Genomic DNA, 26451 nt, shown 5'->3' on the forward strand with positions numbered 1-26451 from the left:
GCTCAGCTACACTATGCTACATCACGTTTTCCATGGGCTGGGTGTGCAGTTCTTCAAATATGCTGCCACAATTTTAGTGAGAACAAAAGAAGTATCTAACCACAGCAATATCTGCAACAGATTATGGCTTGCAAGATTTTGCAATCTTTAATCAAAATGAATCATATCTTACATCAGTTGCCAGCAGCTCTTCCCCATCATCCAGATTGTCCACAGTAACTACACCTTGTGAGCAGAAGTGGAAGTCATAGGGATTTGTTGACACCAGGAGCATATCTGCAAATAAGAAAAATTAAAACAGCTTCTCTTCTTGAGATCTGGTCTGTTACTGAGTATACCTCATGAGCCAACATGTACCCATAAGTGCAATGTCATGATACAAGGTTTATGGTGGCATCACAATGACAGTGGAATATCGTTGGAAGAAGTTAGACCTGCAGAAACGTGTAGAGTTTTTGCTCCTAAATTGGATCACTTATAAGTGCCATATCCATGACTTCCACAGGAAAGACCAGGAGAAAGAAGTTGGACACCACCACTTGGAAGTCTGGCCATTATTTCTTCTGAGCCAACCTGCTATTTGTTCACAAAAGTACATAAAAGTTTCCTCCACCACAAACCACTTTGATATGGGCTAGGGAACTTGTTGCTCTTCAGATGTTGCTGGGTTAAATAAGTAACCCACTTCTGACATCTTGCAGTGCCTGGATTTCATTTTGAGGTAGAACTGCAAATGATCTTTATTCCTGTGCTCAAATAATCAAGGGTGGTATTCAACTATGTTTTACTCAGAGTAGGCCAGTTGAAATTAATGGACCTTGCTGCACTGTGCCACCTAGTCGCTCTTGTGCTCATACAGCTAATTCCACTTGGCCAAAAAGCCCCCCCCCCCCAAGTCTCACATCTTGGTCAACTTGGTATCATACGGTGCCATGCTTTCAGATCCTTCCTCTTCTGCAATAGATAAAAGGCAAGAGCAATTGCACAGGGCCCAACAAACTAAGTTAACTAAAGAACCTCAGCTGATTCCAGTGCATTGATCCCCTGTAGAAAAGCACTGGAAATTCAAATGACAGTCAAGAATATTAGCCAAAAAGTAAGACAAAAGGAAGACTCAGGAGATTTGTTAAGACAACAGGATATTTTGTGTACTATAGACATTATTACCAACAGTAATTTCTCTCTCTCAGTAGGACTACATATGAGCAACTGATTGTAATAGTTAAATAAAAATTTGGGTGGTGACTGATGCATGCAACCATCTCTGCAAATGTGTGTAGCAGAGGAATAAATTCACCATGGAAGGTACATTTTCACAGTACAATATTTGCGTTCAAATCCTGTTAGCACAAAATTACTTTGAAACAGTTCCTTTAATCTTCCTTAATTAGACCACAGCAAAGGCTAACTGGGTTAAGGGTTTAGCAGATGGACCACTCTGCCGGGATAACAAGAACTCAAATGAGATTATTACTGCTTTTGCCAAGCAGCAATTTAGCGCATGGATAAAGGGATGCTTCGCTATATTAGAAGAAGCACTGCCTAGCTGGGGATTTCTAGCAATCTGCATCAACTCACAATCAGCATGTATAAATGTCACGAGGCAAAGATGTGTCTTAGGCAAAACCCTATCTTACTGATTCAAAGAGAATAATATATTAGAGAATAATATATAAGAACATAAAAAAGAAGTTTGCTAGATCAGGCCAATTGCCCACCTAGTTCCAGCATCCTGTTCTCACAGTGGCCAGATTCCACAAGCAGAACACGGGCACCTGAGCACTGTAACCTCCCATGGTTTCCAGCATTTGTTTACTGAAAGGAATTCTAAGCTGCCTTATAGGACATAATACCCTTACAAGTCAGTGTACTATTCTAAAATGAAATGAAACTATATATAACATTATCGTTTGAACTCATGTACACATTAAATTGGTCCCAAGTATAGCAATTAATGAAACACAGATTGAATTAAAATGGTTTTTGATTTTTGTTTTGTTTTTTTTTAAAAAAGAATAAGTGAAAATATATGGAAGGGGATCAAGCAAGGAGATCCACCCAATGGGGTGGAAGCAAGATACCCTGGGAAGTTTTGCCGATTCCTTTGTTTAGCACCAGCACCAATAACCTTCTGGGACATGGCAAAGCCCAAAGGCATATTAAGGGTATGTTCACATAAACCCTGTCTTATTATGTTTTTATATCTGTTGAAAGCCGCTTAGAGTGGCTGGAGCAACCAAGTCAGATGGATGGGGTGTAATAATAAACAAATAAACAAATAATAGTTCCACACCCAGTGTGCTCCCACTGTTAGTATGCATTAACACAACATTAGTCCCAATCCAGATCAGCCCTGTAGCTTCTCAAACCAGTTTCAATCCAATTAGAAAAATTAAGCCACATTTGCTTTATACTGCAGAATGGTTTGAACATTCGAGACAGCCATTGCACACATGCAGATGACAGCTTCAGTGGCGGGGTGGGGGTGGGGTGAGGTTGCAGAGACAGGAAAACCAAAAAGCTCATGAGTATTGGGTGAAGACTTCTCTCTGAGGTGAACAAAACCATGTAAATTGAGGCTTCAAACACAGCAGGGGAGGGGAACAACCTTGCCATGTTTTGAGCTGTCAATGTGAACACACCCCAAATGGAAAAAATGAAAAGCAGAGCTTTTATTGATTTGAATTATGACCATTGTGGGGTGTTGATTGTAACTTTACAGTGCAATCCTGTGTGTGCATGGTCAGAAGTAATCCCCACTTGTTTCAATGAGGCTCACTCCCATAAAAGTGTGCACAGGATTGCACCAATAAGCAGTTACAAAAAGTGTAAAAACAACAACAACCCACCACTGAACCTAATTGTGTGCTGTAAGTCATCTGTCTTTAGTTTTTCATTCTTTAATGCAGCACTGGCAGTGCTGATCATAGTTGCATTTCTTAATTTGCACACACTACGTCTTTCCTTTCCCTTACCTTGCAGCTCTGCTTTTTTCCCAGACAAGATCTGGTAGAAGATATGGTAGTCTCTTTCACCTGGTTGTTGGAAAATAACTCGGGATTTCTCTAGCAGATCTGGTTGGGTAATGAAGAATTACATTGAGAAATAGGTTGAAACATGCAATCTGAATATATAGCTCAAGTAAGTATAGAAATTAGCATGTTGCTTACAAATTTCAATATCCGCTGAAGATAGCTTGCCTGTAGTTCCAAAATGGATTCTGATAAATTTACCCTAATTTGTACAAAAGAGAATATATCAATACACATAACCTCAACAACCAACAGACAGAAAAGGAATATATAACCAATTAGAAATATGAACAAAAAGCAAGGGCGGGCATCTGTTTGGAGATGCTTTAGATATTGGTTGTCACATTTAAAGGTGAGTGGATACATTCAAATAATTTTAAACATTCCTTTCGGGTAGGCAAGGTTTATCATCTCACATGTACGAAGTGAGATTGTGGGGGGGGGGGGGAGGCATGTAATCTGCTTGAAACAGATTGTGCAACCTTCAGGTGTCTAAAGATTCTCACATCTCCTCTGTCTTTGCTAAGTAAATGAACTGGGAAACTGCAGAGACAGACTATGGTTTCAGCAGCTTTGCATTCCACATACCATAATTATAACAACAGCACCCTTCTGTTGACTTGTGACCAGGTTGCTTTGCATCCTTTGGGCATTGTTCCGCATGACTTGTGTGCTTTACTTAACACAGTGTTATGCTCTGTTTTATTAACGGAAGGTTGTAATTGTGCTGTGCTGCAGTTGTTATCTGCATCCCACTCATCCATTCAGAAGATGTAACCACCTTACATCTGCTGGACAGGAGGATGCAGCACCCACTTCATTGATACGTCAGTGCTGTACTTGATTAATTGGTCAAATTATCCCCTTGACAACCTTCTTGCATGGATATATGCACCTTTCTGCTTTCTGACATTTCCTGTGGTTTATGCATGCTGCTATGTCCATCCCTTCCTAGTTCCAATTAGCAAGCTCTGTTATTTTGCTGTGAAGTGGTCCAAAAATATCTGTATGGAGGATGTAACGGGTGCTTTATAAATATCAAGTGGTTGTCCAAACAGAACTCAAGTCCGCTGGCTGACATTCAAAATAAGTGCAATGTGTTCAATAAACACCTGTTGTGACAGGGAGAAGCAAGATCATGGCAGCAGCCTCCAGCCAAAGCCAACGTGTATTCAAAGCTTGTCCGCACAACTCCTGCCTTGCAAGTTTAGAAACTCTGCAAAAAGCCATGTCTCCAGTTGCATGGATTGTGTAGTTGGCTGGGTGAATGTTTGGTGAAGACAGGGGTTGCTGCTTCAGTCCTATTCCACCCGCTACATGGCAGAGACTACTGCGAAGTGCTTAGTCAGAAGGGCAAAAGGTGGGACTGGAAGCAACATCTGTAGATGTTTCAATAAGTGCCTTTCCACACTTACCATTTACAGTGGAATAGCTACTTGGGGATTTAGATTTGGGGGCATATTGCTAGACAACATCGGTATCATTCAGCTAGTATCCCAGAATAATGGCCTCACAACCCCATATTTCTTGGAATGCAACCCCCCCCCCCCAAACTTTTGTGAAAGATCCAGAATGGATTCTCAATATATTCAGTTGTATGGCATGTGTGCAAGCACCATCCAAGTTTCTGTGGGGAGGGTGGGGGTGGGGTGGGAGATGCCTGTTTCATGCCGCTTCTCTCTGATGGGTGCAAGCTGTTGGTATGCAAGTTCAGTTCAGAGAAGAAATGTGGCAGATAGAGACAAAGATACTGAGGCAAAGTACTGGCCGTGACAAAATTTCACCATAGGAACTAGGCTTGCTATTGCCTCAGGCAGGCATGTAGTTCCTCTTCTAAACTCCTATACTTCCAGAAGGTCGGTATGCTGGAATTAGTTGATTAAATAGCCGTGAAAGGGCTATCCCCATGCACATGCTCATAACTCTGACATTTACTGGCTGGCAGAACACGAGAGTTCATTAGGGGTGTGACTACAGTTACTGAACTTTTCTCAGCTCAGGCACAACCTGCCAATCACGTTGACAGGAAATCCCTTCACTGCTCTCTAATAATAACGATGTGTGAGCAAAAGTGTCGATAACTAGCTACCAATTCACTCTTACAAATGTCAGATCAAACAACAACTCTTCCACTGTAAATGGTAGGTGTGAAAAGGCCCTAAGTATCAGCCGTACTGCTGTCTATGTTGAATGCTGAACATTTTTTATAAATATGGTATTACTAATGAAGGCAGACTGGTAAAGTACCACAGCAATAAGGCATACTTACAAAGCGTGAGGAGTTGTCATTTCTCAGAGTTTTAGCATTCCCGAAGGCTTCCAAGGCTGGGTTGGCTTGGATGATTTGATCTTCCAAAGTTCCCTTACAATGCAAAAGATGGAAGTACATTTAGGGCACAACCCTGCACTCACAATTTGCTAGCTAAAGGGCTTTAAGATTTGGTGGAAACTCCACGATTCTGGCAGAAAGCATCTCTGCCATTTAAAAAAATGCGCTTGTGGAAACTCCCAAATATTTATTTCATAAAATTTATGCACCGCTTAACTGTTAAAAGAAAGAAAGAAAGAAAGAAAGAAAGAAAGAAAGAAAGAAAGAAAGAAAGAAAGAAAGAAACCTGAAAGCGATTTACAAAGATGCCAAATGTGTGGTCTCTTTCTATGCTAAGGGAAGTGGGGAACTTGGGAAGCAACTTAGAAGGGGATATTTAAAAAGTCTTACAGGCTATCTTTCCATACTTTATTATGCTGTATGTTTTGTGGTTTTAAATCTCTGCTGAGGCTCTCTTACCAAAGAGTACTTGCCCAAACCTGAATCTCAGGCATCTAGGGAATTCTCCTTTTATTTTACCTATAGTACTTGCCATTAAAATGAAACACAAAATATTAAAAAAACCAACAGATTTGATGTGTAGTCTAATGCCTACTGAAAAAAATAAAGTCTCTTGCCAGCATACTTTATGCTGAAGACATGCAACAAAGTTGAAGGAAAGGGAAAGAAGGGGCAAGTTTGTGTAAAAAGCGAAAACAACAACAATCATGTCACTGAATGAAACCTGTGCTAATATTCACCAGTTGAAATCAGCAGAACATAAGCACTTCTCGTTTAGGCTGACCCCAGCTCCACAAAATGAAAGAAACACTAAGAATAAAAAGATGCAATAGGATTGGTCTAGAAAGCTAAAAATGTTTAGAATCATACACAGTTAGATGGTTCAGAGCCAGTTTCTATGATTTTGAGTTGGCTTTGTAACAAAAATTAATTTCAGCTGTGTTGTTCTAGGTTTAGAAGCAGGGCAAGTGCAAAGGAAGTTCTACATACACCTGTGAACAACATTCACAGCACTTCAGCAAAATCTGTGAAATACAAATTCAATTACAGGAAAGTCATCTACTTACCCCAGTCTTGGTTGCTGGTTGCTTTCAAAGAAAAACGAAAACACAATTAAACAAACAGCTAGTCTAAGTGATTAGAAAGTATCATTTGACATTGCTTATCAATCGCTCTCTATTTGTGATCTCAGAGACCTTTTTTATTCTGCAGCTGCTGTGCTTTTCCGCAGAAACTTCTAGAGTAAATTTCCCAACATTTCTAAGCTGCTTGTCCTGAACCAAGAAGAGGCATCCAGTCATAGGATCATATGTGGATCTTCTTTACGGCTGCAAAACCAGTTTCTATATCCATACTCCCCATTCTTCCCCTTCCTTCACATTCAGAACCCGATTTTTTATTTTATTTTTTTGCACATGCTTTGTTCCTACACCTATCAAGCTGTCAGTATTAAACCATCAGTCCCTGCCATGTTTTAGATCCAACCACCCATAATCAGAGTCTGAAGCCCAGCCACTGACCCAACATACTAGATTTGCAAGGCACGGGCTCTGTCCCTATTCACACTATGCTACTCCTGATGCTTCACAGTGTGTCCAGATGACTCTGTTGCAACGCACAGGAAAAAGAGGTGACAGATCAGAGGTGGAGAATGCTTGTGCTAGTACAGCAGAACCAGGAATGGCCATAGCTGTTAATGGAACATTACCAGTTATGACACTGTTCTATCTCCAGGTCCCCATGGTACATTTACACTGCAGGCTTGTACTGGATTTACAATCATTCATTCCTCCCTGGGATCTGTCATCCTGGAAGAAGGACTAGAGATCTCTAATATAAAATTCTTAGTAACCTTCACCAACCTCTTCAGGAGCTTCTGGAACAAAATGGACATCAAATGTACCTACCCACTGAAGCCTAATCCATCAACAACATTGGAATAGAAGACTGAGCCTTACAACTCACAGATCAAGATACTACACAAATTGCAATATTCAAACAGAATTAAAAGCAGCTCAAGTGGACCGTTGTCTTCTGAAACACTGAACCAGTTTCTATACCCTTACTCTCCATTTTGCCCCTTTCTTCACATTCAGAACCCAATAAATATGGTGATATGATGATAAACAACAGCCAGACTCATTGGGCAAACTCCCATGAGCTCTGCTTCCCCCGAATCACTTTGAAATATTACAGCTTCTTCTCACATATCCCCATGCAATTAACTATCATGCTAACTGGTGCTTGCAGGGCCTTGGAAACAGAATGTCTTCCACCTGTTGAGTAATAAATATTATTCGTGCAGAAGAAGAAAACAGTCATTTGAATATTTACATTCATTTTTCCATGGTCACCGATTGCTGCTACTGTGGCAAAATACTGAATGACACGTTTTGTGTTCACAGTCTTGCCGGCACCAGATTCTCCACTATAAAACAGAAGGAAGATGACATTATTAATCTCAAGCTTTTCACTTCAATCAGCCTTATACATTTGCATTTCCCCCCAAACTCTAAACTGTGCTACATTTGAATGAATCATGTTCAGCAACCTCACCTTTAAGGAATTCACTTTCAGTCAATGTTTACAGGTAAGTCCACTGGCACTGATTCGACACAGGCTTGTTGTGTGATGGATGCCTGCCAAGAAGTTTGAATCCATGTCTGCAGCTAAATTGGCCAATGGTGAGCAGGCTAAGCGGTGGGTGCTCAGCCAGGGAGCGTACCCAACTGGCAGCAGGCTTCACTTGGGTCTGCTCCTTGAGTAGCCTATAAAAGGAGGCCAGTTGTGGCCTTATTTGACCCAAATACACCGTGTTATGTCTGATTTTGTTTTCTAAGTTGGGATGCTGAGAACCGTGACATCTGGGCACACAAGAGGGTAGGAATATGGAAAGGATAGCTCTATCAGTAGCTATCAGGGCAGTAAACCACTAACTCATTCCATCAGTGCAATAATTTACATTTGGAACTTTCTCCCCCTCTCATTCACCTCCTAAATCTGTTATGGAGCTTTCTCCCAGCCTTCTGGAGCAGATTTGAGGAGGGCAAGGGGAGGGCATGGGGGGCAGAGAGAGGGGAAATAGAATTATTCAAGGGCAAATGCTTGTGCTAAGGGAACAAGTTATTTAGCATTACATTAGATACAAGCCTTAGTCTTATTGATGGCCATGTGAAACACCACTGAGTAGAAGTTGGTGGAGGCAACAGTGCGCCATTGAATGCCCTCCTTGTGAGTTTTCTCAGAGCCACCTGGTTGGCCACTGTGGGAAACTGGGCCCAGACTTAGTAGGTCTTTGGTCTAATACAACACAGTTGTTGTTCTTCTTCTGGAACAAAGGTACCAGAAAAATATACACTGACTAAAACCTGAGTATCAGAACCTGAGTTGTGACCCAACAGAGCTCTCTTTCTTAGAAACAGGCTCAATGCACCTCAGGTAAATCCAATCAGGAACAGCAATATTTAAGCACAGCAGCCAGGGAGCCCTGGTTAATCCTTGCCACCCAGGCCCACGCTGCCTTTCTGCTCACACTCACCCCTGCCAGGCGTTCCCTCTTTAAGTACTTACTCTTGACCCAATAACTAACTTTATAACCAGAACCCAAGGGTAAAATTTACTTCTCTTAATGCCCATGCTGAAAAAAATGCAAACAAATTAGCAAAGGTGAATATGTGCTTTGAAATAAAATGTATTCAGTTTTGTATGCTCTGGTAAGCATACTAGAAACCAATTGCTTTTGCTGATGTGAGGCATCTGAAAAGATCGGGGTGGCTATGTGTCCTATTTTACATAGAACAGTCCTCTTCTGAAGGAGTCCTCTGTGTGAAGGACTGTCTGATCAGATTTGAAGATAAGAAGGGAGAACGAGCCTTGAAGTAACTATAAATAGTTACTGAGTAGGCACATAGATCACTTGGTCACAATCTTTCCCACTGTGGTGGGATATATTGTATTTTTATTTATATTATAGCAATTATTTCTCGATTTGCCTCTATACTATAATTAGCATATGGAAATGTTAAGTGAATCTATGTCCATCTTTTTGAAGATGCATTTTCCCTTTTTTGGCATTGCATAAATAACCTCCCTAGAAAAAGATCCACTTACGTGATCAGCATTGACTGGTTCTCTCGATCTGTGCAGAAGGGAAAAAAGGAACCTGTAATTGCACTTGCTATGTAGTCACCATGGAATAATTTCTTATACAAACAGAAATAAACAAGAAGAAACCCATTCAGGCAAACTTCCCGCAACATGGGAAATATCTTGTTTAGTATATTTTAAGTGCTTTGGCAAAATGCATTGGCCTGCAAATCCAGTTCATTTTGGGTTCTCTCCATTATTTAGTGCCGTATCCCTGCTGTGGAGGTAGCTGCAAAAGCCATTGCATGACTCCATCACAAGCAGACGAAAGACAATTGAACCAGATCAGTTTCTTGGTAGAAATTCCAAGAGCAAGGTGTGCTGTTGAAATTCATTGGGCTCTTCAAAGGAAGTAGGAATGAAGAGAGCAAAGAGAAACAAAGGAAGGATGGGTTTTTGACAGGTTGGGGTTAATTAGCATATCAAAGGCTCTGTAACATGGAAAACACATTCAGCTAAAGACATTCGGATTAGAGGGTTCCTAAACCTGTTGTGTTAGATGCTTCCCTTCAACCTGTTCTATTTGTGTTACATGGAAGAAACGTAGTGAAATTTCAAGTTTTGCATTTAAAAGGTTTGGTTGCCCCGCAACAATTTCGAGAACATGGGACTTCTGTTCGTTTTCTATTTTAACATTTGTTGGAAGCCCCCCAAGGGTGGCTGGGGAAGCCCAGCCAGATGGGCGGGGTACAAATAAATATAATAATAATAATAATAATAATAATAATAATAATAATAATAATAGGGCATGTTTTGTGAATTAAAAGGAAATCAGCATTGGCAACCAACTGGTCAGGGCAAGGATGCAGAATTTGTGTCCCTCCAGCTGCTGCTAGACTACAAATCCCATATTCCTCGACAACTGGCTGCGCTGGCTGGGGTTGATAGAAGTTGCAGTCCAATTTCTAAAGGGCCACAGGTTCCCCTTCTCTGGCATAGAGATTGTCTGATAGTAGCAGCTGTATAACATGTCAGCTTAGCAATATTTTTTTTGCAAGTGATTTGAGAGAGGAGAGAATCTAGAGGAATTTATGTTATATTGGGCAAGCATGTGCTTTATTTTGCAAATGACAGTCAATGGAATTTGAAGTACTTGCCTCCCCACCCCAGAATGGTCATTTCATACAAGAGTAGCAAACAAGACCCACACAGCTGGGGTATTGCAGTGACTTGATAGGGGTGAGGTGAAAGTTCTTAGTTCAGGGAATCTAGACAAACTACCGGTAGCTCTGTAACAATAGTGCATGCCTCTTAAGGGCAGGCACCTCACATTTAAAGATGTTATAATTATAAGGGCCCAGAAAGCCAAACACATTACTGTGCCAAGCATAATTATAGATTTTGCTTTGCTTTTTATGCTTCAACCATTGTTATAGCTCAGCCAGCTCCAACAAAATGCACAAGACAGGAAAATGTCTCATACTTTGATATATCATTTTAATGTTATCAATGGCAGTATACCTATTGTGCTCTGTGCAGCGGCACATTTAAAACAGATGAGCACAAACCCCAAGCTCCCTTGGTAATGTTCCAGAATGTCAATGGCTGCACAAATATTAGTGCTCCAGATATCAGGCATGCATCACCACTGCCCTCTGATGGAAGAATGTCTGCTGCTCGGACATGAATTTGCAATGTGCTCCAGTTCTGGTGGCATGATGTTATATCACTGCTCCAGTGCTTGAGGGAGGCTAGAGTCAGTGGCCTTTAACATTTGGCTGTAGTTCAGCCAAAGCCAGGCAGTTTTAGCACACATTGATTTCAACAGGAGAGCTGAGCGCATGCTCCTTCTCTTAAACAGTTGCTCCAGTTATTGAGACCACTGTTTCTGCCTCATGGTCCCTGTTCAAAGAAGGCTCATTTGTTACAGTACATTCCTTTCTTTCAGCCAAAGGGAAGCAGGATTGTAAAAAAGAAAAGAAAAGAAAGTGCCCTGACCTACTGGGTGACTATTTCTCTGTGTGAACAGGGAGCAGGCAGGGGTAGGAGCAACAGAAATGTGCACATAGAGATGGAAGCAAACCAAGGTTTGCCATTCACTTTACTGTCAGAAATAGTTATGCGGCTACTGAGTACACAGATTCATCCTCTGACAATGATGTCCACGGAGAAATTCTTGTTTGTAGGTGGTCCAATTGAGCACAGGAACACAGGAGAGGTGACCTGGATCATCGTGTTGTAAGATTGGAGGTTTTGTCAAGAGAGTGTTAGAGACTAGAGAGCCAGAATGACTGCTGAAGCTCCTTTAAGACACAGTTGCAAAACCCTTTAAAGGGAGATTACTAACTGATTGCTCTTGATAGATGGATCTCCCTTAAGTCATCTGAAGGTGGGTGGGAGGGTGGGTTCTTTCCCTATCCAGCTAAGGATGCTGTAAGCTAGGTCTGTGTGTGCCTGGGAAGTGAACAAAAGGGATAAACTCTAGTTTCTGGGAGACAGGCACAGAGAGCTGAATTTTTAGGAGCACAGTAAGCAAACTGTGTCAGGGAAGTTGGAGACCTGACACATGACAATGAATTTGGCTTTCTGTTGGAATATTAAATCTAGCTCTGCACCTGTAAATAAATTCAAATGCTTAAAAACTATCATAACCTTTCATTGATCTTCTTTCAAATAAATTAACTCAGAGTAAGCCCTGCACATCCCTGGAGTTTCTTACTGCTCAGAGATGTGAAGACTGTGTAATGATGGTTTAGTGTCTTATAAAATCTAAGCGTTACTGGGGGAAATTAAAAAAAAATTCTCTCAACAATTTCTCTTTCTTTCTTGTAAACCAGGAGCAGGGAACCTGTGGCCCTTCTGGCATTGTAAGGCTACAAGACACTTCAAGAATGTCAGTCAGGAGTTCAGTACATATTATCCCTAATCTGAGTGGCACTGAAGATCACAGACCTTACCATCTCCAGGCTCTTTGCTCGTGATATAGAGCCTAAATGCCCTTCCTAGAAGCTTCTCTTGTCAGCATTTGGAAAACATTTGAAAGCAAGATTTAGTTGTAGGACAAACAAATAAGGGCCATGTGGGCAAATGACGCTACTTACTACGCAGCATGTCATTGTAAGCATTATCAGCTATGGAGAAGATGTGAGGAGGAGCCTCTGAACGTCTCTTGCCCTTGTAAGCTGAAACAACTTCTGACTTGTAGACAGGAAGCCATTTGTAAGGGTTTATTGTCACACAGAAGAGACCCGAATAAGTCTGGAAAGGAAAACAGAAGAAATCACTAAGAAGCTTGGTAAAGAACATGGAGATTTCACACTGTGCCCTAATGCCAACAGTGCAGTTCATTTGTAGGGTTTGTCGTCGTTGTTTTTAACAAAATATGGCTTAACACAACCAGACTGCCCTGGCATGGAAATCTGATTAAGAAATTCACTCATATATTAATACTAAACACACAAAATGAAAGTGAATCCCATCGGTAGCAGAATGGTTTGTATCAAAGTTGTCTGCTTCATTTTGGAACAATGGATATACTGGTCACAGCCAACCACTTGTATCTTTCAGCTCAAGATTTCCTCGTAATCCCAGCCTCCAAGAATTCACCTGAAAATGCAAACCTGTGTAAATATAAATGCTGACAACATTTTGAAGGGAAAGCAACATTAGTTGATAGGGATTTGTATAACGGTAAAAAGATGGGGAGCATGTGGCCCTCCAGATGTTGTTGGACTACAACACCCATCATTCCTAGCTATTTATTATGCTGACTAGGGTTGATGGGAGTTGGAGTCCAACAACATCTGAAGAGCTACAGGCTTCCATCCACTGTCCATAGTCACTTGATGCAGCAACCTTTCTAAAACTAAATGGGATGGAAAACTACCTGAGAATCATATCCATGCCACCTGGAATTCTACTGAAGAAAGGTGTGGTATATATGAAATATCCCCAGACTTTGATGATGTGTAGCCTGAAGTCCACTAAGAAAATCTCACAAATAAAAAACCTCATTTCATTAGTACAACCCAAGTAGAAATTAGTTTAACCTTGGAAATGAGGAACATGGCCAGGAACGATAAATTTCGTTGCAAACTAGTATGCATTGGAACATGATTTTCCAATACCCAACACTTCATCTACTACAATAAAATTATGCACAAGGCATTTAGAAAGATAAGCAATCTTCATGGCTAACAATATTTGTTAAGAAAGGCATTCAACTCTTGTTGCAGGACTGGGCACACGCCATGCTATAAACATCCAGATCCTGCAGCAATTATCCAAACTTTGCACTTTAAAAGGAAACTACTGCATCTTGATAATATTATGCAGCATGTGTATTTGCTTAATATGCATATTTTATTCTGCTTTTGCTAGTGTGTAAAGCATGAAAACTTATTGTCCAACCAGAGTGAAACCAAGAGGTAAAGGCTGGCTCAGCCACAGAGACAAAGTAAACAGATACCTGATGTACCCAAATTCTAGGGGTGCCCGCAGTTATTAAAATATATTAGAAAGAGAGCTGCTCCCTGCATATTTAGAGATTGGGTGCACAGAGGCAAGTTGTCTACTGTTTGACACCACCTGTATTTCAGGAGACAGAATTAGGAACATTCTGACCTCTATCAGCTGCCCAAGGCACAGACGCAGTCATAAAATGGGTGAATTAAGGATGTGACAGACATTAAAAAATGAAAAAGTAGCCCTCTAGTCAACCTTTGATCATTTAATATGCTATAGCTATACTGCTCAGCATCTAAGAAGAGACAGTGACAAAAATTTAATTCACTTACGGTGATTTAAAAAAAACAACACTTTAGCTTGCTAGAGGCAAGGTTAGTACTGAGCAAAGTTAGTACTGAGCAGTACAAACATGGGGCGCACCAGAGGGGAGACAGGGAGTTAGCACTCCAAACAAGGTGATCCGGCATCCCCCACCCCCACTTGGACCATCATTGCAAATAACATATACTGCTATTTTTAATTCAGAGAACAACTCGCCCACTTAGAAATATACTTTACCCCTTCTATGCCCCCCTTTTTTTCTGGTGTCACCACAACATTTGAGACAGGCATATTAAAGAAATCACATAGGGGCAGTCTCATCCCTGTCTTCTTCCTAGTAGGCAAAACCACATGAGAAAGGTAATGGTTTTGAATACCAGTTTCTGGGAATTTCTGGACACCAGTTTCTGGAAGCTGCAGGAGGGGAGAACGCTATTGTGCTCAAGTCCTGCTGCTTGCAGGTTTCCCATAAGCATCTGATTGGCCACTATGAGAAAAGGATGCTGGACTTGATGGGCCACTGGCCTGATCCAATAGGCTCTTCTTACGTTCTTAGGGGGGTTTCCAAAATAGCATCCATTCCGTAACATGCATTCTGAGTAGTTGTAAAGGCTCAAATGTCAGATAATCCATGTTCAAGGAGTTGCCAGAGAGCTCATACGGAATTACAATTTTATGACACAATCTACCACTCATTTTAACCACATACTTAACACTATGTGCAGCAATAACCTCCTTATACCTTGACGGGGTATAGAGAGCTAACCTACTTTTGGGGGAGAGAACTGAACCCAAGGGTATTTTGGTTGTCTGCCTATTCTTCCCTGACAACGGTTATTCTGGAAATTTCTGACCAGCAGTGCGCACCAGAAACTCAGTTTCAAAGGAAGATCACGGAAGTGAATATACAAGGGAGCAGAGAGTATACAGAGGAGTGTCCCTCATGCATAATAAGCCAAGAGCAGGAACCACAAAGGGGTCAAAGGTCAGAATGTCCATCTGGAAGTATTGATTCTTATCTTGCACAATGGAGATGCAATTCAACATGCAGTTTTAAAAGAAAATCAATGAATGACTCATACATAGATCATCCAGTTACTGTAGCGTCTGTTCAAATTATGCAGCACAGATGCCTCGTTGAGGTGGGTCAGCATAGCCATATCTTCAATCATGTCAAACTTGGGAGGGTTCATCTGTTGAACATCATCTTCCTTCAAAGTGACCGTCTGCAAGAAAAGGAGACACTGTAACCACGGCCCTTCCAAACTTCCTGTACTACAGAGTGATCTGACAAAACTTTTTTAAAATTAAAAGATTGTTTAAGGATTACTTTCAAGGACAGGCTGCCAACAAATGGAAACTCAACTTTGAAGGCTTCTGTACAATCCTAAATATCTGGTGTCTTGGGAGAGTGATAGAAAGGGGGGGGGAAAGAAAATGCATCTCTTATCCATTTCAGTTTGTTGGATACTGCCACCCGCTGTTGTAAGCAGTAGAATACATGGTTTTAAGAAAGTAATAATGATGATGGCCATCTGAAGTTTTTAAAGCAAGATGGAGAAAGTGGTCAAACACTGAGAACTGGTTATAAGCTAAATGCTATCCCAATTTGCCTATGAAGGACATAGCAAAGCATTAACCTGAAGCTGCTGTGATTTTAAAACAAAACAGGAACCAATGAAGACAAAACAGTTACTAAGCATTATAGTTTGCAGATAAATTACTAGCAGAGGTGTAGCAATATTAGACCATGGCAGCAAAAACAATGAAGACCCTTGTGGCATCATAAAAAGTAACAAATTTATTATGACAAAAGAGTGTTGTGGGTGATGGTCCATTTAAACAAGTGCATTAAGCATTATCCTGGGTTGTAGGTATGTATACAAGTGGTGGTGGGATAGGGGTAATTGTAAACAGTGAGGTCAGGGGGGGAAATTAAATTCAGAAAGTACAGACCACAACAATTATATTATTAACAATTTTCATTATTCACAAAGGACAGTTGTTGTTATCAGAGACATCTTAGCATTGGTAAGTCAATTAACTCACACGGACCTGATTCGCATGTAATGCCAAGTCAATCCATGGCTTTGTACAAGCCATGACCAGATGTGCAGGAGCAAAGGTCATGATCCTGGAGAAAAGGTCATGGTCAAAGGAGGAGCCCAGAAACCCACATGTTTGCTTGCTCATGCTAAGCCATTGTTTGGCTTAGTGTCATGTGTGAGCAGGACCATGGTGTGGGGTAGAAATTTAATAAATAAAAAACATATGTCCCAATTCAGTCTACAGGTCATAGCACTGAGGTGTTTCATGAACCTTAATTCAGTGCATCGGTTTCATGGATACCTGAAGGAGCGTCTCCACCCCCATCGTTTAGCCTGGAAACTGAGGTCCAGTTCTGAGGGCCTTCTGGCAGTTCCCCCACTGCGAGAAGTGAGGTTACAGGGAACCAGGCAGAGGGCCTTCTCAGTAGTGGCGCCCGCCCTGTGGAACGCCCTCCCATCAGATGTCAAGGAAATAAACAACTACCTGACTTTTAGAAGACATCTGCAGGCAGCTCTGTTTAGGGACGTTTTTAATGTGTGATGTTTTATCATGTTTGTAATATTCTGTTGGGAGCCACCCAGAGTGACTAGGGTGTAAATAAAAATTATTATTATTATTATTATTATTATTATTATTATTATTATTATTATTAATGTTGCAAACTCATGACTAAACCTCTCAGGTTTTATTCATTTGTTTGTGTCAACAGCGATTTTAAAAGACTTTCTTGCTTAATCCTTTGGGTTGATGCATACAATATAAAATGAAATTCAATATACTAAGGCCTTCTTCATGTATTCCCTAGTCTCGGGGGACTGCCACCAGGATTCCAACCTAGGAATCACAGGGAGATGTTTGTGGCTTCCATATGTGCCACATATTCTCAGTCACCCCAACTGCCATGGGTAGAAGCTTAAACAAAAATGCTTTCACATAAATGCAGGGGGCTTCTCATACACTACCCACATGATGCAGGTACCAATAAATGGCATATCTGTAGGGTACCCCCCCCCACAAGACTGCGAGTCTCATAAGCCCATGTGCACCTATAGGCAGTTGCTTATAGGCTCCTGGATATATGAAGATAACATACACACAAAGAGCTAGGAGGCTTAGAGAAAAATATCCTATCTATACTGGGAGGAGGGGAGAGAGGGGGGAAAGAGGATTTTCATCGTGAACATGGCTGGGGGAAGACAGATAAGCCTCCCTTTCCCTTGTGCTGCGGTCTGGATAACTATCAGGCTCCTCCTCACACAGCAAAAATGAATTAAACAAAATCTGGAGGTGTAGCTGTATATATACGCGTTGAGCTTAACGCACATTTTGGCCCTTGGTTTTAGAATCACAGTGAGATTGTACATGGCGAAGCAGCAAGGAAATCTCCAGCCCTCTCTGTGGTTCTCTCTTGTGTGATCCTCCATCCCATCCTTGGATTGTTGCTTCTTTCTGTTTAACTGATTCTGGCCTAAGTTTGTACGCAGCAAAAACTGTTTCTCTGTCCTCATTATGTCTAGAATGTTTTATTCTTGTAACTAATCAAACGGAGGGAGGGGGGACTCTTTACCTTCCCGTCCACAGTCTCAACAGTGACTTTGCCATCGCCAGACTCTTTTATCTCAGCTTCAATATAAGCTTTCTTCTCATCTGGAATCCAGCATTTCTTCTTCCCTGGCAAAGAAAAACGAGTCCTTCGTTGTTATGCAAAAATATTCGATACTCAATATTGCAAAATAAATTACGAACTGTATATAATAGAATTAATATAATATTAATTAATATAATAGAATTGTGTTGTTTTTGTATGTGCTCAGAGCACATTCACAAACTCAAGTAATCCTTACAACAGGTGGAGAAGGTGCTGAAGTGGACAGTGGCCTTGCACAAGACCATCATTTGAGTTAGCAGCTCAAGTGAGATTTTAACTAGAAATGTTCCAGCTCATATGGTAGTTCATTTTCCTGAATACTATATTCCACTTGCATTGGTCCTTCCAGACAGAAGATGAATAACCTGTGCCTACTGCACACAGCAAATGCTCTGGCACCATTTCTGCACTACAAAAACAACAACAACCCAAATGTGCTTTTGGTTAAACTCAGCAAAATGCACATAATAATAATAATAATAATAATAATAATAATAATAATAATAATAATAATAATTAATAATAATAATAATACCCTGTCCATCTGGCTGGGTTTCCCCAGCCACTCTGGGCGGCTTCCAACAGAATGTTAAAATACAATAATCTATTAAACATTAAAAGCTTCCCTAAACAGGGCTGCTTTCAGATGTCTTCTAAAAGTCTGGTAGTTACAATTTTATTGTTTGGAATTTGAGTAATTTACAAGAATGTTCCACTCCCCATTGCTCCACCCTCTTACACTAGCTTACTTTTTACTTGCAACACTTTTGGAGCATTCACTTTTATGAACTGCTCAAATCAAAGGAGCCAACAAACTCAAGCTGAAAATTCAAGAATCAGAGATGCAATAATTGACACATTTGCACATCATCACAATGTACCAGTGCCAAATCTATCATACCACAGGGTAGAGTATACTTCATGGATGCACTTATACTGTTGATCTTACCGTATGCAGTGCAAGTCATAAGAGCTGCAAATGACCTCAGCCTTTTCTTAACACCCTAAAGACGTGGCATCACGCTCTGAACTATGTTGCTTTCAAGTTTTTTTTCTGGTTCCAGCTAGTTGATGCTTATAGGACAATGCCTGGGAAGCTGTGTGTTCTTTGCTTTGATGACTAAAAGCACACACTGAAACCAGGCAGGCCATATGTCACCCACATGCAATAGACGTACTTACCTTTTTAAAATACCATTAAGAACAATACATGTTCTCCGAACTGGCAAAGAGCTGCTATGCTATTTCCAGACAGTGTTACTTTATACTTTGAGATGGTGAACATCAAAGTTCTGCAACCTTTCTTGCAAGATCTTGACATCAGCATAATCACATCACCAATGGGAAAAGGGGGTCTTGTCAAGTAAAATGGAAAGACTACCTATTATATATTCAAATTGCAGTGCAGTTCAAGAATTACGCTACATATGGAACATGCAGCTGGTCAGACCAGCAGAATAAATGCACTTAAGAGGAACCAGTCTAAACAGACTGCTGTAAAGACATTGGCCCATTAAGATAGAACTTCTAATCATAAGCTATAGAAGTATGCATCATTCAGCCTTCCTGGTCAATGGCAGAATCAACAACTAACACCTTACCTTCAAAAGCCACAGTCTGCAACACCATCAACTCCTTGTCACTTTTCCGGAGGAAGGGAGCAGCTTCCCCAAATTCCGACATGTCCATCATCTTGGCGAGCAAGCAGAAAGTTGTACTCCCCAAAAGAAAAACAAAGCAATCTAGCCTGTAACAACAACAAAATTACTATCTATCTATCTGTATCCAAAGCAGAGCGATATATAGCACTTCCACATGGCAGCTGTTTCCAGGGAAAGCTGAACTATGCATGCATTTATTTTTTAAATGTGTGTCTTGTCACTCTGTTCTGCACAGCTAAAAGCTGCCTGCAACGTGGTATTTGAGAGGTAAGTTGCAGTTGTACAAGGTTACGTAAAATTAATCCCACACATGTTTGGAGTTGGTTTGTTGCATGCCCAAGCAATGCAGCTCAGCACCCTCTTATTCACTGCAACAATTAAAGCAAGGACTCAGAGAAGCATCATGGGTTCAAATTAGACCACAACTTTATTGAGTATGGATGCAAGTCTGGCATGGCATTGAGCATCTCTGCTGTTATCCAGCCTGCCTGCTGGTCAGCTACTGGGGGAGTGGGTCAAGCCTGCTAAAGGATGACCTATGACATACATCAAATGGATACCATCTGACAGTTTTGCCATGCTAGGGAGCGCTATGGCCCTTAACTGCCACCTGGATGTATGGACAGAAGCTCCTCCCGCTGGATTCATTTAATGGAATACATCACTGCCACGGAAGGGTCTTCCCCTCGGGCAAAGACTAATGCCATAACCACCAAAGCTGTGATGATTGCTATGAGGAAGGCAAACAAACCAGACAGGCCCAATTAGCCTGAGGGTGAAATTCCTCCCTGGCCCCAAATACGGAGACTGAAGCAATCCATAGCAAGGTCAATCGAATACCAGTACAAAGAAGCCAAAGGACAAGGGAGGGAGGGAGGCAACTGCAGTGCCAGGCAAGGAGGTAGACCACTTTAAATGGCCAGGGAGCAGACCTCGCTCTGCCCCCCCCCCCAAAGCACCACCTACAGGCCCACCTGTGATTGGCCAATTGGCAGGCAGGCCAGTTTAAATTTCCTCAGCTGATGGGAGAGGCAGCAACATCTCCCATTGGCTGTGGGAGCCTGGCACATGGAAGCCAGAAGGTGGCAGCAGGGCTCTGCCAAGCTGCAAATGCTGTCCCACTCTCAGGCGAATGGGTGGAGATTTGTAACTTCAGGGCTGAAATCTGACCTGGAGAACAGGTCGTTTCATGGATCTGATTAAGATTTGCAAGAAATAAATTGTGTGTGTGTGTGTGTGTGTGTGTAAAAATACAAAGACTTGTGTCTGAAGGCCCTTTCCTTAGCCACAAATGCAGGAAAGCTCTCTGTCATCATTCACTGGTGAAGGAATTTTAATTTATTTCTTTTATTATTATTAAAGATTTTCTTGATTTACAAAGGTAGTGTAATGTCTCTCTCGTATTTTTTTCCATTTAACATTTTTACAAATCAGTTTTGTTTGTTGAGACATTAGGAAGAAAAGGGGGAAAGAGGTGAGTGGGATGGGGAGATGGGTGCGGTGGGCTGACGATGTTTCTATTTTACTGAATATATGTACTGAATATATGAAGGTGTCCTTTTCTGTTTGTCCCCATGTCAGTTTCAGCTTACTGGTTAGTTAGTTTTTCTAGTAGGGCTGTTTCCTATACTACTTGGTACCATTGATTTTAATTTATTTCTTTAAAATATTTCTATTCCTTTCTCTTTTTTGTTGCACATTTATTGTATTTACTTATTGTAATTAATCTTCACTGAAAGCTTTAATTCATTTATATTCAAGACAACTCACAACATATCCAAAAGACAATTCAATAAACATAGACAAAATAAATGGCCTATCGTTTTAGCTTGATCTCCGAAAATTCGTCTACCTTATTCTAAGTTAGATCATCAGTTCATTTTGCCTAGTATTTGTCTATTCTAGACTGCTGCTGGCTTTCTAAGGACACAGGTAGAGCTAGCAATATGAGCCATGAACACAATGTTCTTTAAGAGATCATCATTTGCTCTCATGATTCAGCAATACATAGACTGCTTGATGAGGAATCTGTGTGTGATTCAAGGAGTTCACTTAAAAAAAAAACAACCAGTAAAGCAGGCCAAGTTGAGCAAACCCTATGTCTGTCTCCCATCCTGTGTCATATCTGGTAGATTTCTCAAAACAAGCCGCAACAGTGATCTATAGTCAGGAAATAAAGAAATGCTTCTGGAAGGAAAAGGGAATCTTACCAAGGACTGATTGATTGGCAGTAATCAATTTTCTCTGCATGCAGAAACTAATACATTTCCCAAACACGCAGCCCTTAAAGAGTAGCAGATTGATGGCATTAAGTTTATTAACGGTACAATCCTAAGGATGCTTACTTTGAACAATGTCTTGTTATGTTCAGTGAGGTAAGTATGCACAGGATTGTCACCTTAAACAGGTCCTTTCATCTTATTCATCCCAGAATACTTGTGGTAGTCATGGGTGAGGGAAGGATCCTTGTGTGTTTTGCTTTCTAAATAATAATATATTTAACGCTTGGATAATGAGCCTTCTGTATTTAGTGACATAGTGTACAGGCAGAGAGACAGAAGAGCAATCTGGGGAAAGATAGCTAACTTTTACCTTCAGTTAACACAAGATTCAAGACAGAACAGTCTGTAGTCATGCAATACTTGTGCTTCTCATCTATGTAGGCCAGCAGAGACCAGCTAGACTGAAAACCATTTGCAGGTTTATAATGGAAGTGCTGAAACATCACTCTCCCTGTGCCTGAAATCATAGCCATCTTTAAATGAGAAGTTTCATTTAAAGGGAAATGAAATAGACATTCGGCTCTCATTCATTTTTGTGCATTATTCTCATCCTGCACCAAAGTGAATTTTGTATTAAAAGTGTCCCTTTGGATCTTGCTGCAGCAGGTTCTGCTGCTGTGATATATTTTCATCTCCAAAATCAAGTACCAATTGGGAGAAGGGTTGCATTGGGAAACATTAAATTGGCACTGGGTTTTTCTCAACGGGTACTGTATTTGGGTGCCGAATGATACTTTATTACTGAAACAACTGAGCAAAATATTCTGGTCCAACTGCAAGATTATTTTTTTCTGTTTTGAAGTGTACATGCTGCTGTCATTCCTCCTTAACTTTAGACAAATGCTCTAACAGTCAATGCATGATGTTACAACAAGACAGCCTTGTCAAAAACAAGAAGGCAGAAAGCTCACCTAACCTCTATGTAGCAGAGGCCTCATTAACGTTAGACTACATCAATAGCAATTGACCCAAGCTTGCAATCTCATTACCAAATATAAGAACACTCGGCAGGGTTTCTTTCTCGTGTCTTCACTGTCTCAGATCTGTATGTGTTCATGCATCAGAGACTGACACTGCACTCTTAAATGAGTCTACTCTGAAGAAAGTCCCAGTGAGTTCAGTAGGGTTCATTCTTAGGTAAAGGATTGCAGACTGAACTACCTGGAACTGAGTTCACTCATAAGAGACTCTCTCATGAAGCCTTTCCAATCATTGAGGCTCTTCAGTATTAGTCAAGTTTCACAGATTCCCAGGAAATAATGCATTGTGTGCACAGTATGAATGATGTGATGGTTATACACAGTTTAACTAGGGCATACTTCCTGGGCTAAACAGGTGTTGGGCATGAATGCTGGTGTGGGTATGAAAGCTCGGGATTGAAAGGGGGATGAGTAAAATTTACGGAGCAGCCTATAGTCTCCGAAGGAAATACAGCCTCTGGAGGGGGCAGGGAGTGAAACACAATGAGAAGTTAAAAGGAATTATTTCCCCACTGAAACCCAAAGCAAAAATTTGTATTTTTTTGCCCTCTACAATCCCAACCAGTGTTTTCTTGTCTGCAATATCACTGAAAACTGGCTTAAGCTGTGCATTTTCTAAGGTGCTCCAGCCTCGTTTTCATCTAAGCATGTTTTAGCTAGCTGATCCACTGGAGCATTTAAGTTGTATAACTGAAAAGCTCCCTGAGGTATTTGGAAAGATAGAAAACATGACTTGCATATAATAAATGATCAATCCACCCTCAGCATACCAAGGACAGGAATCTCCTTTCAAAAGGAATATGGTTCCTTCCAGCTGATTGAGCGTTTGGCTTTGCGGGTCTCAGCAGAAAGATCTCTTCCCGGATCCCCCATGCTAGCTGGCAGCATCACAGAGCTGCTTAAACACGGCTATCAGAACTAAAACCTTTACATCTTAGCAGCATAAAATACAATACTGAGAAAAGGTTACAGCACTCTGGACTACAAATATATATATATATATATATAGAAGAGAGGTTGGTACCTACCCTGAAAAGTAAAGGACCAAGTAAGAGGTTTGTGCTTGCTCTGGACTTTATATACACCTTCTACCAAGGTCATTGATGATAACGCTGCACAGGGCACCAGCAGTTCCCCTTGTTTCTATATTTGTCTTCTGGGCCCTGGAAGAAGAAGAGAGAAAAAAAACACAAAGCACTTCAGCATGTGTGGCATTCTAAGGGGAGTGGTTTGCTACTTGATATGTGGTTTATCTTCAGCATCCTTTCATTAAGCAATATACATTGTTTTTATTTTAAATTTGGGGAGGGGGCAGAATTTTGTCTAATCATAGCTCGCTTCAATAGAAAAACTAGGAACTGCAAGCCAGTAACTTTCAAGGATTGTTACTTTTCAGGAAGGAAAGCTCATAGCCCTCTGCGAACAAAAAAATTGAATGAGAGAACATGCATAGAGGAGAGCATGTCAAAAGACGACCACCTACCCAACACACACACACACACACACACACACACACACACACACACCTACCAGCATTCATTAGACTGCATGAACAGACCTACATGCATATGAACTGAAAGACTGCCTATCCCTGTATCACTTTGATCACCTGGTAAAATTTTACTTGTGGTACTGCAGTTTACAGAATAGCATAGGAGGGTGACTTGGAAAAAGATGTTTTCCAGGGCCTACTTGGAACTAACACCAGTTTGAAAGAAACATCCTTCAAGCTACTATTCATATGCCAGCATGTGGACAGAGGGAAGAATTTAGATACTATCCACTGTTGCTTCCAGTCCAGAAAAGGGGATTTTTCAAGAAGAAGTCATATCCACATCCTGATATGTGTCTCTAGATTGGGATGAACAAGTGTGCTCCAAAATAGTTTATAAACTTTCAAAGCCATTGAAATTTAATACATGCATAGTACAAAGTGTTTTATTTACTAGTGAAGTCAGAGAATGACTACTGAGCCTTTGGGCTTACTGATCAGAAGGTTGGTGGTTCGAAACCCCGCGATGGGGTGAGCTCCCGTTGCTCGGTCCCAGCTCCTGCCAACCTAGCAGTTCGAAAGCACACCAAAAAGTGCAAGTAGATAAATAGGTACTACTCTGGTGGGAAGGTAAACGGCATTTCTGTGCGCTGCTCTGGTTTTGGTGTTCCGTTGCACTATAAGTGGCTTAGTCATGCTGGCCACATGACCCGGAAAAACTGTCTGCGGACAAACGCCAGCTCCCTCAGCCTGTAAAGCAAGATGAGTGCCGCAACTCCAGAGTCGTCTGCGACTGGACTTAAATGTCAGGGGTCCTTTACCCTTATCTTTAAAGTCAGAGAATTGGACAGTTAGATGATGTAGATCTGACTGACATAGAGAATTTGTGGTCCAGCCTGTGCAACCTCTGGCCACATCCCTAGAGTACCCTGCACATAGAAAACAATCCTATCAGGAGCAAGCCTGGGCTCAAAAACACCATACGTTTTCTGTTCAGAGGGCATGTTTCATATGGTACAGTGTTCAATCAGGTGAGCCCTTATCTGCAATGGTAGCATCCAGACAGAGATTTACCTCCTCAATGAAAACTACTCATTTATTCTGGACTTCACATCTGATGTTAGTCATGTAGAAGAAATGACAATGATTGTATGTTATGTCAATGTAATCAGTCAGATAATGATATGTCTGGGCCTCAGGTTATCTAAGATAATATTTATTGGGAATTGTTCTCCTGAAGGAGACAACAGGTGCCTTTATAACAAAAACTGTTTTGGACAGCTTGCGCAAATGAGATTATAGTGATACCTCTAGTTATGAACTTAATTCATTCCGTTCTTAACCTGAAACTGTTCTTAACTAGAGGTGTGCTTTCACTAATGGGAGTGACATGAAAATCAAAGAAAAATGGCATACGAAAGAGAGTCCTGGACATAAACCCATGTGCCCTTTTTTGTACCATGCAATGCATTCTTTTTAAATCTTTGATGACACAAGCCTAAAAGGTTTATCTGGAAATAATTCCCAAATTGAATATGAGGCCCTTGGTGATTCAATTTGTAAGTTCAAGTTTGTGAGATCCCTTGTTACATAGGACAACATCCTTTTTGAAGTCAAACTTACAAACAAGCTATCAAAAAACAAGGAAGCTGATTTAAAACTGCAGAGCCTAGGGCTTGCCGATCAGAAGGTCGGCGGTTCAAATCCCTGCGACGAGGTGAGCTCCCATTGCTCGGTCCCATTGCTCCTGCCAACCTAGCAGTTCGAAAGCACGTCAAAGTGCAAGTAGATAAATAGGTACTGCTCCAGCGGGAAGGTAAACGGCATTTCCGTGTGCTGCTCTGGTTCTCCAGAAGTGGCATAGTCATGCTGGCCACATGACCCGGAAGCTGTACGCCGACTCCCTCGGCCAGTAAAGCGAGATGAGCGCCGCAACCCCAGAGTCATCCGTGACTGGACCTAACCGTCAGGGGTCCCTTTACCTTTACGAGCCAATTACAAGTGATCAATTATTACCTTGTGGAATGCATAGTTTTCAAAGTTTTGATAAATGCTACTGAGATCGCAAGGAGCTAGAAATACCACCAAACCTTGCAACAGATCA

The 26451-nt window shown here is 41.2% G+C and overlaps 1 protein-coding gene across 2 annotated transcripts in view; it reads right to left on the minus strand.

The window, feature by feature from the left end:
• Positions 1-23980, minus strand: part of MYH15 (myosin heavy chain 15) — an 87881-nt gene extending 63901 nt beyond the window's left edge. The window contains exons 1-11 of one of the 2 annotated variants that reach the window (XM_033146686.1): positions 23884-23980; positions 19534-19679; positions 17852-17955; positions 15318-15461; positions 12549-12705; positions 9472-9499; positions 7678-7789; positions 5302-5394; positions 3171-3234; positions 2976-3074; positions 173-276 (exon numbers count right to left, since the gene is read on the minus strand). In XM_033146686.1, the coding sequence (XP_033002577.1) occupies positions 173-276; positions 2976-3074; positions 3171-3234; positions 5302-5394; positions 7678-7789; positions 9472-9499; positions 12549-12705; positions 15318-15461; positions 17852-17955; positions 19534-19624 (996 nt within the window). In that variant the 5' untranslated portion in view covers positions 19625-19679; positions 23884-23980. Of the gene's footprint in view, positions 1-172; positions 277-2975; positions 3075-3170; positions 3235-5301; positions 5395-6428; positions 6449-7677; positions 7790-9471; positions 9500-12548; positions 12706-15317; positions 15462-17851; positions 17956-19533; positions 19680-23883 lie in introns of those variants that run through there. The other variant, XM_033146684.1, reaches the window with a different exon arrangement.
• Between the last annotated feature and the right edge of the window lie 2471 nt (positions 23981-26451).

Source organism: Lacerta agilis, chromosome 4 (assembly GCF_009819535.1).
Source record: "Lacerta agilis isolate rLacAgi1 chromosome 4, rLacAgi1.pri, whole genome shotgun sequence".
Lineage (NCBI taxonomy): Eukaryota > Metazoa > Chordata > Lepidosauria > Squamata > Lacertidae > Lacerta > Lacerta agilis.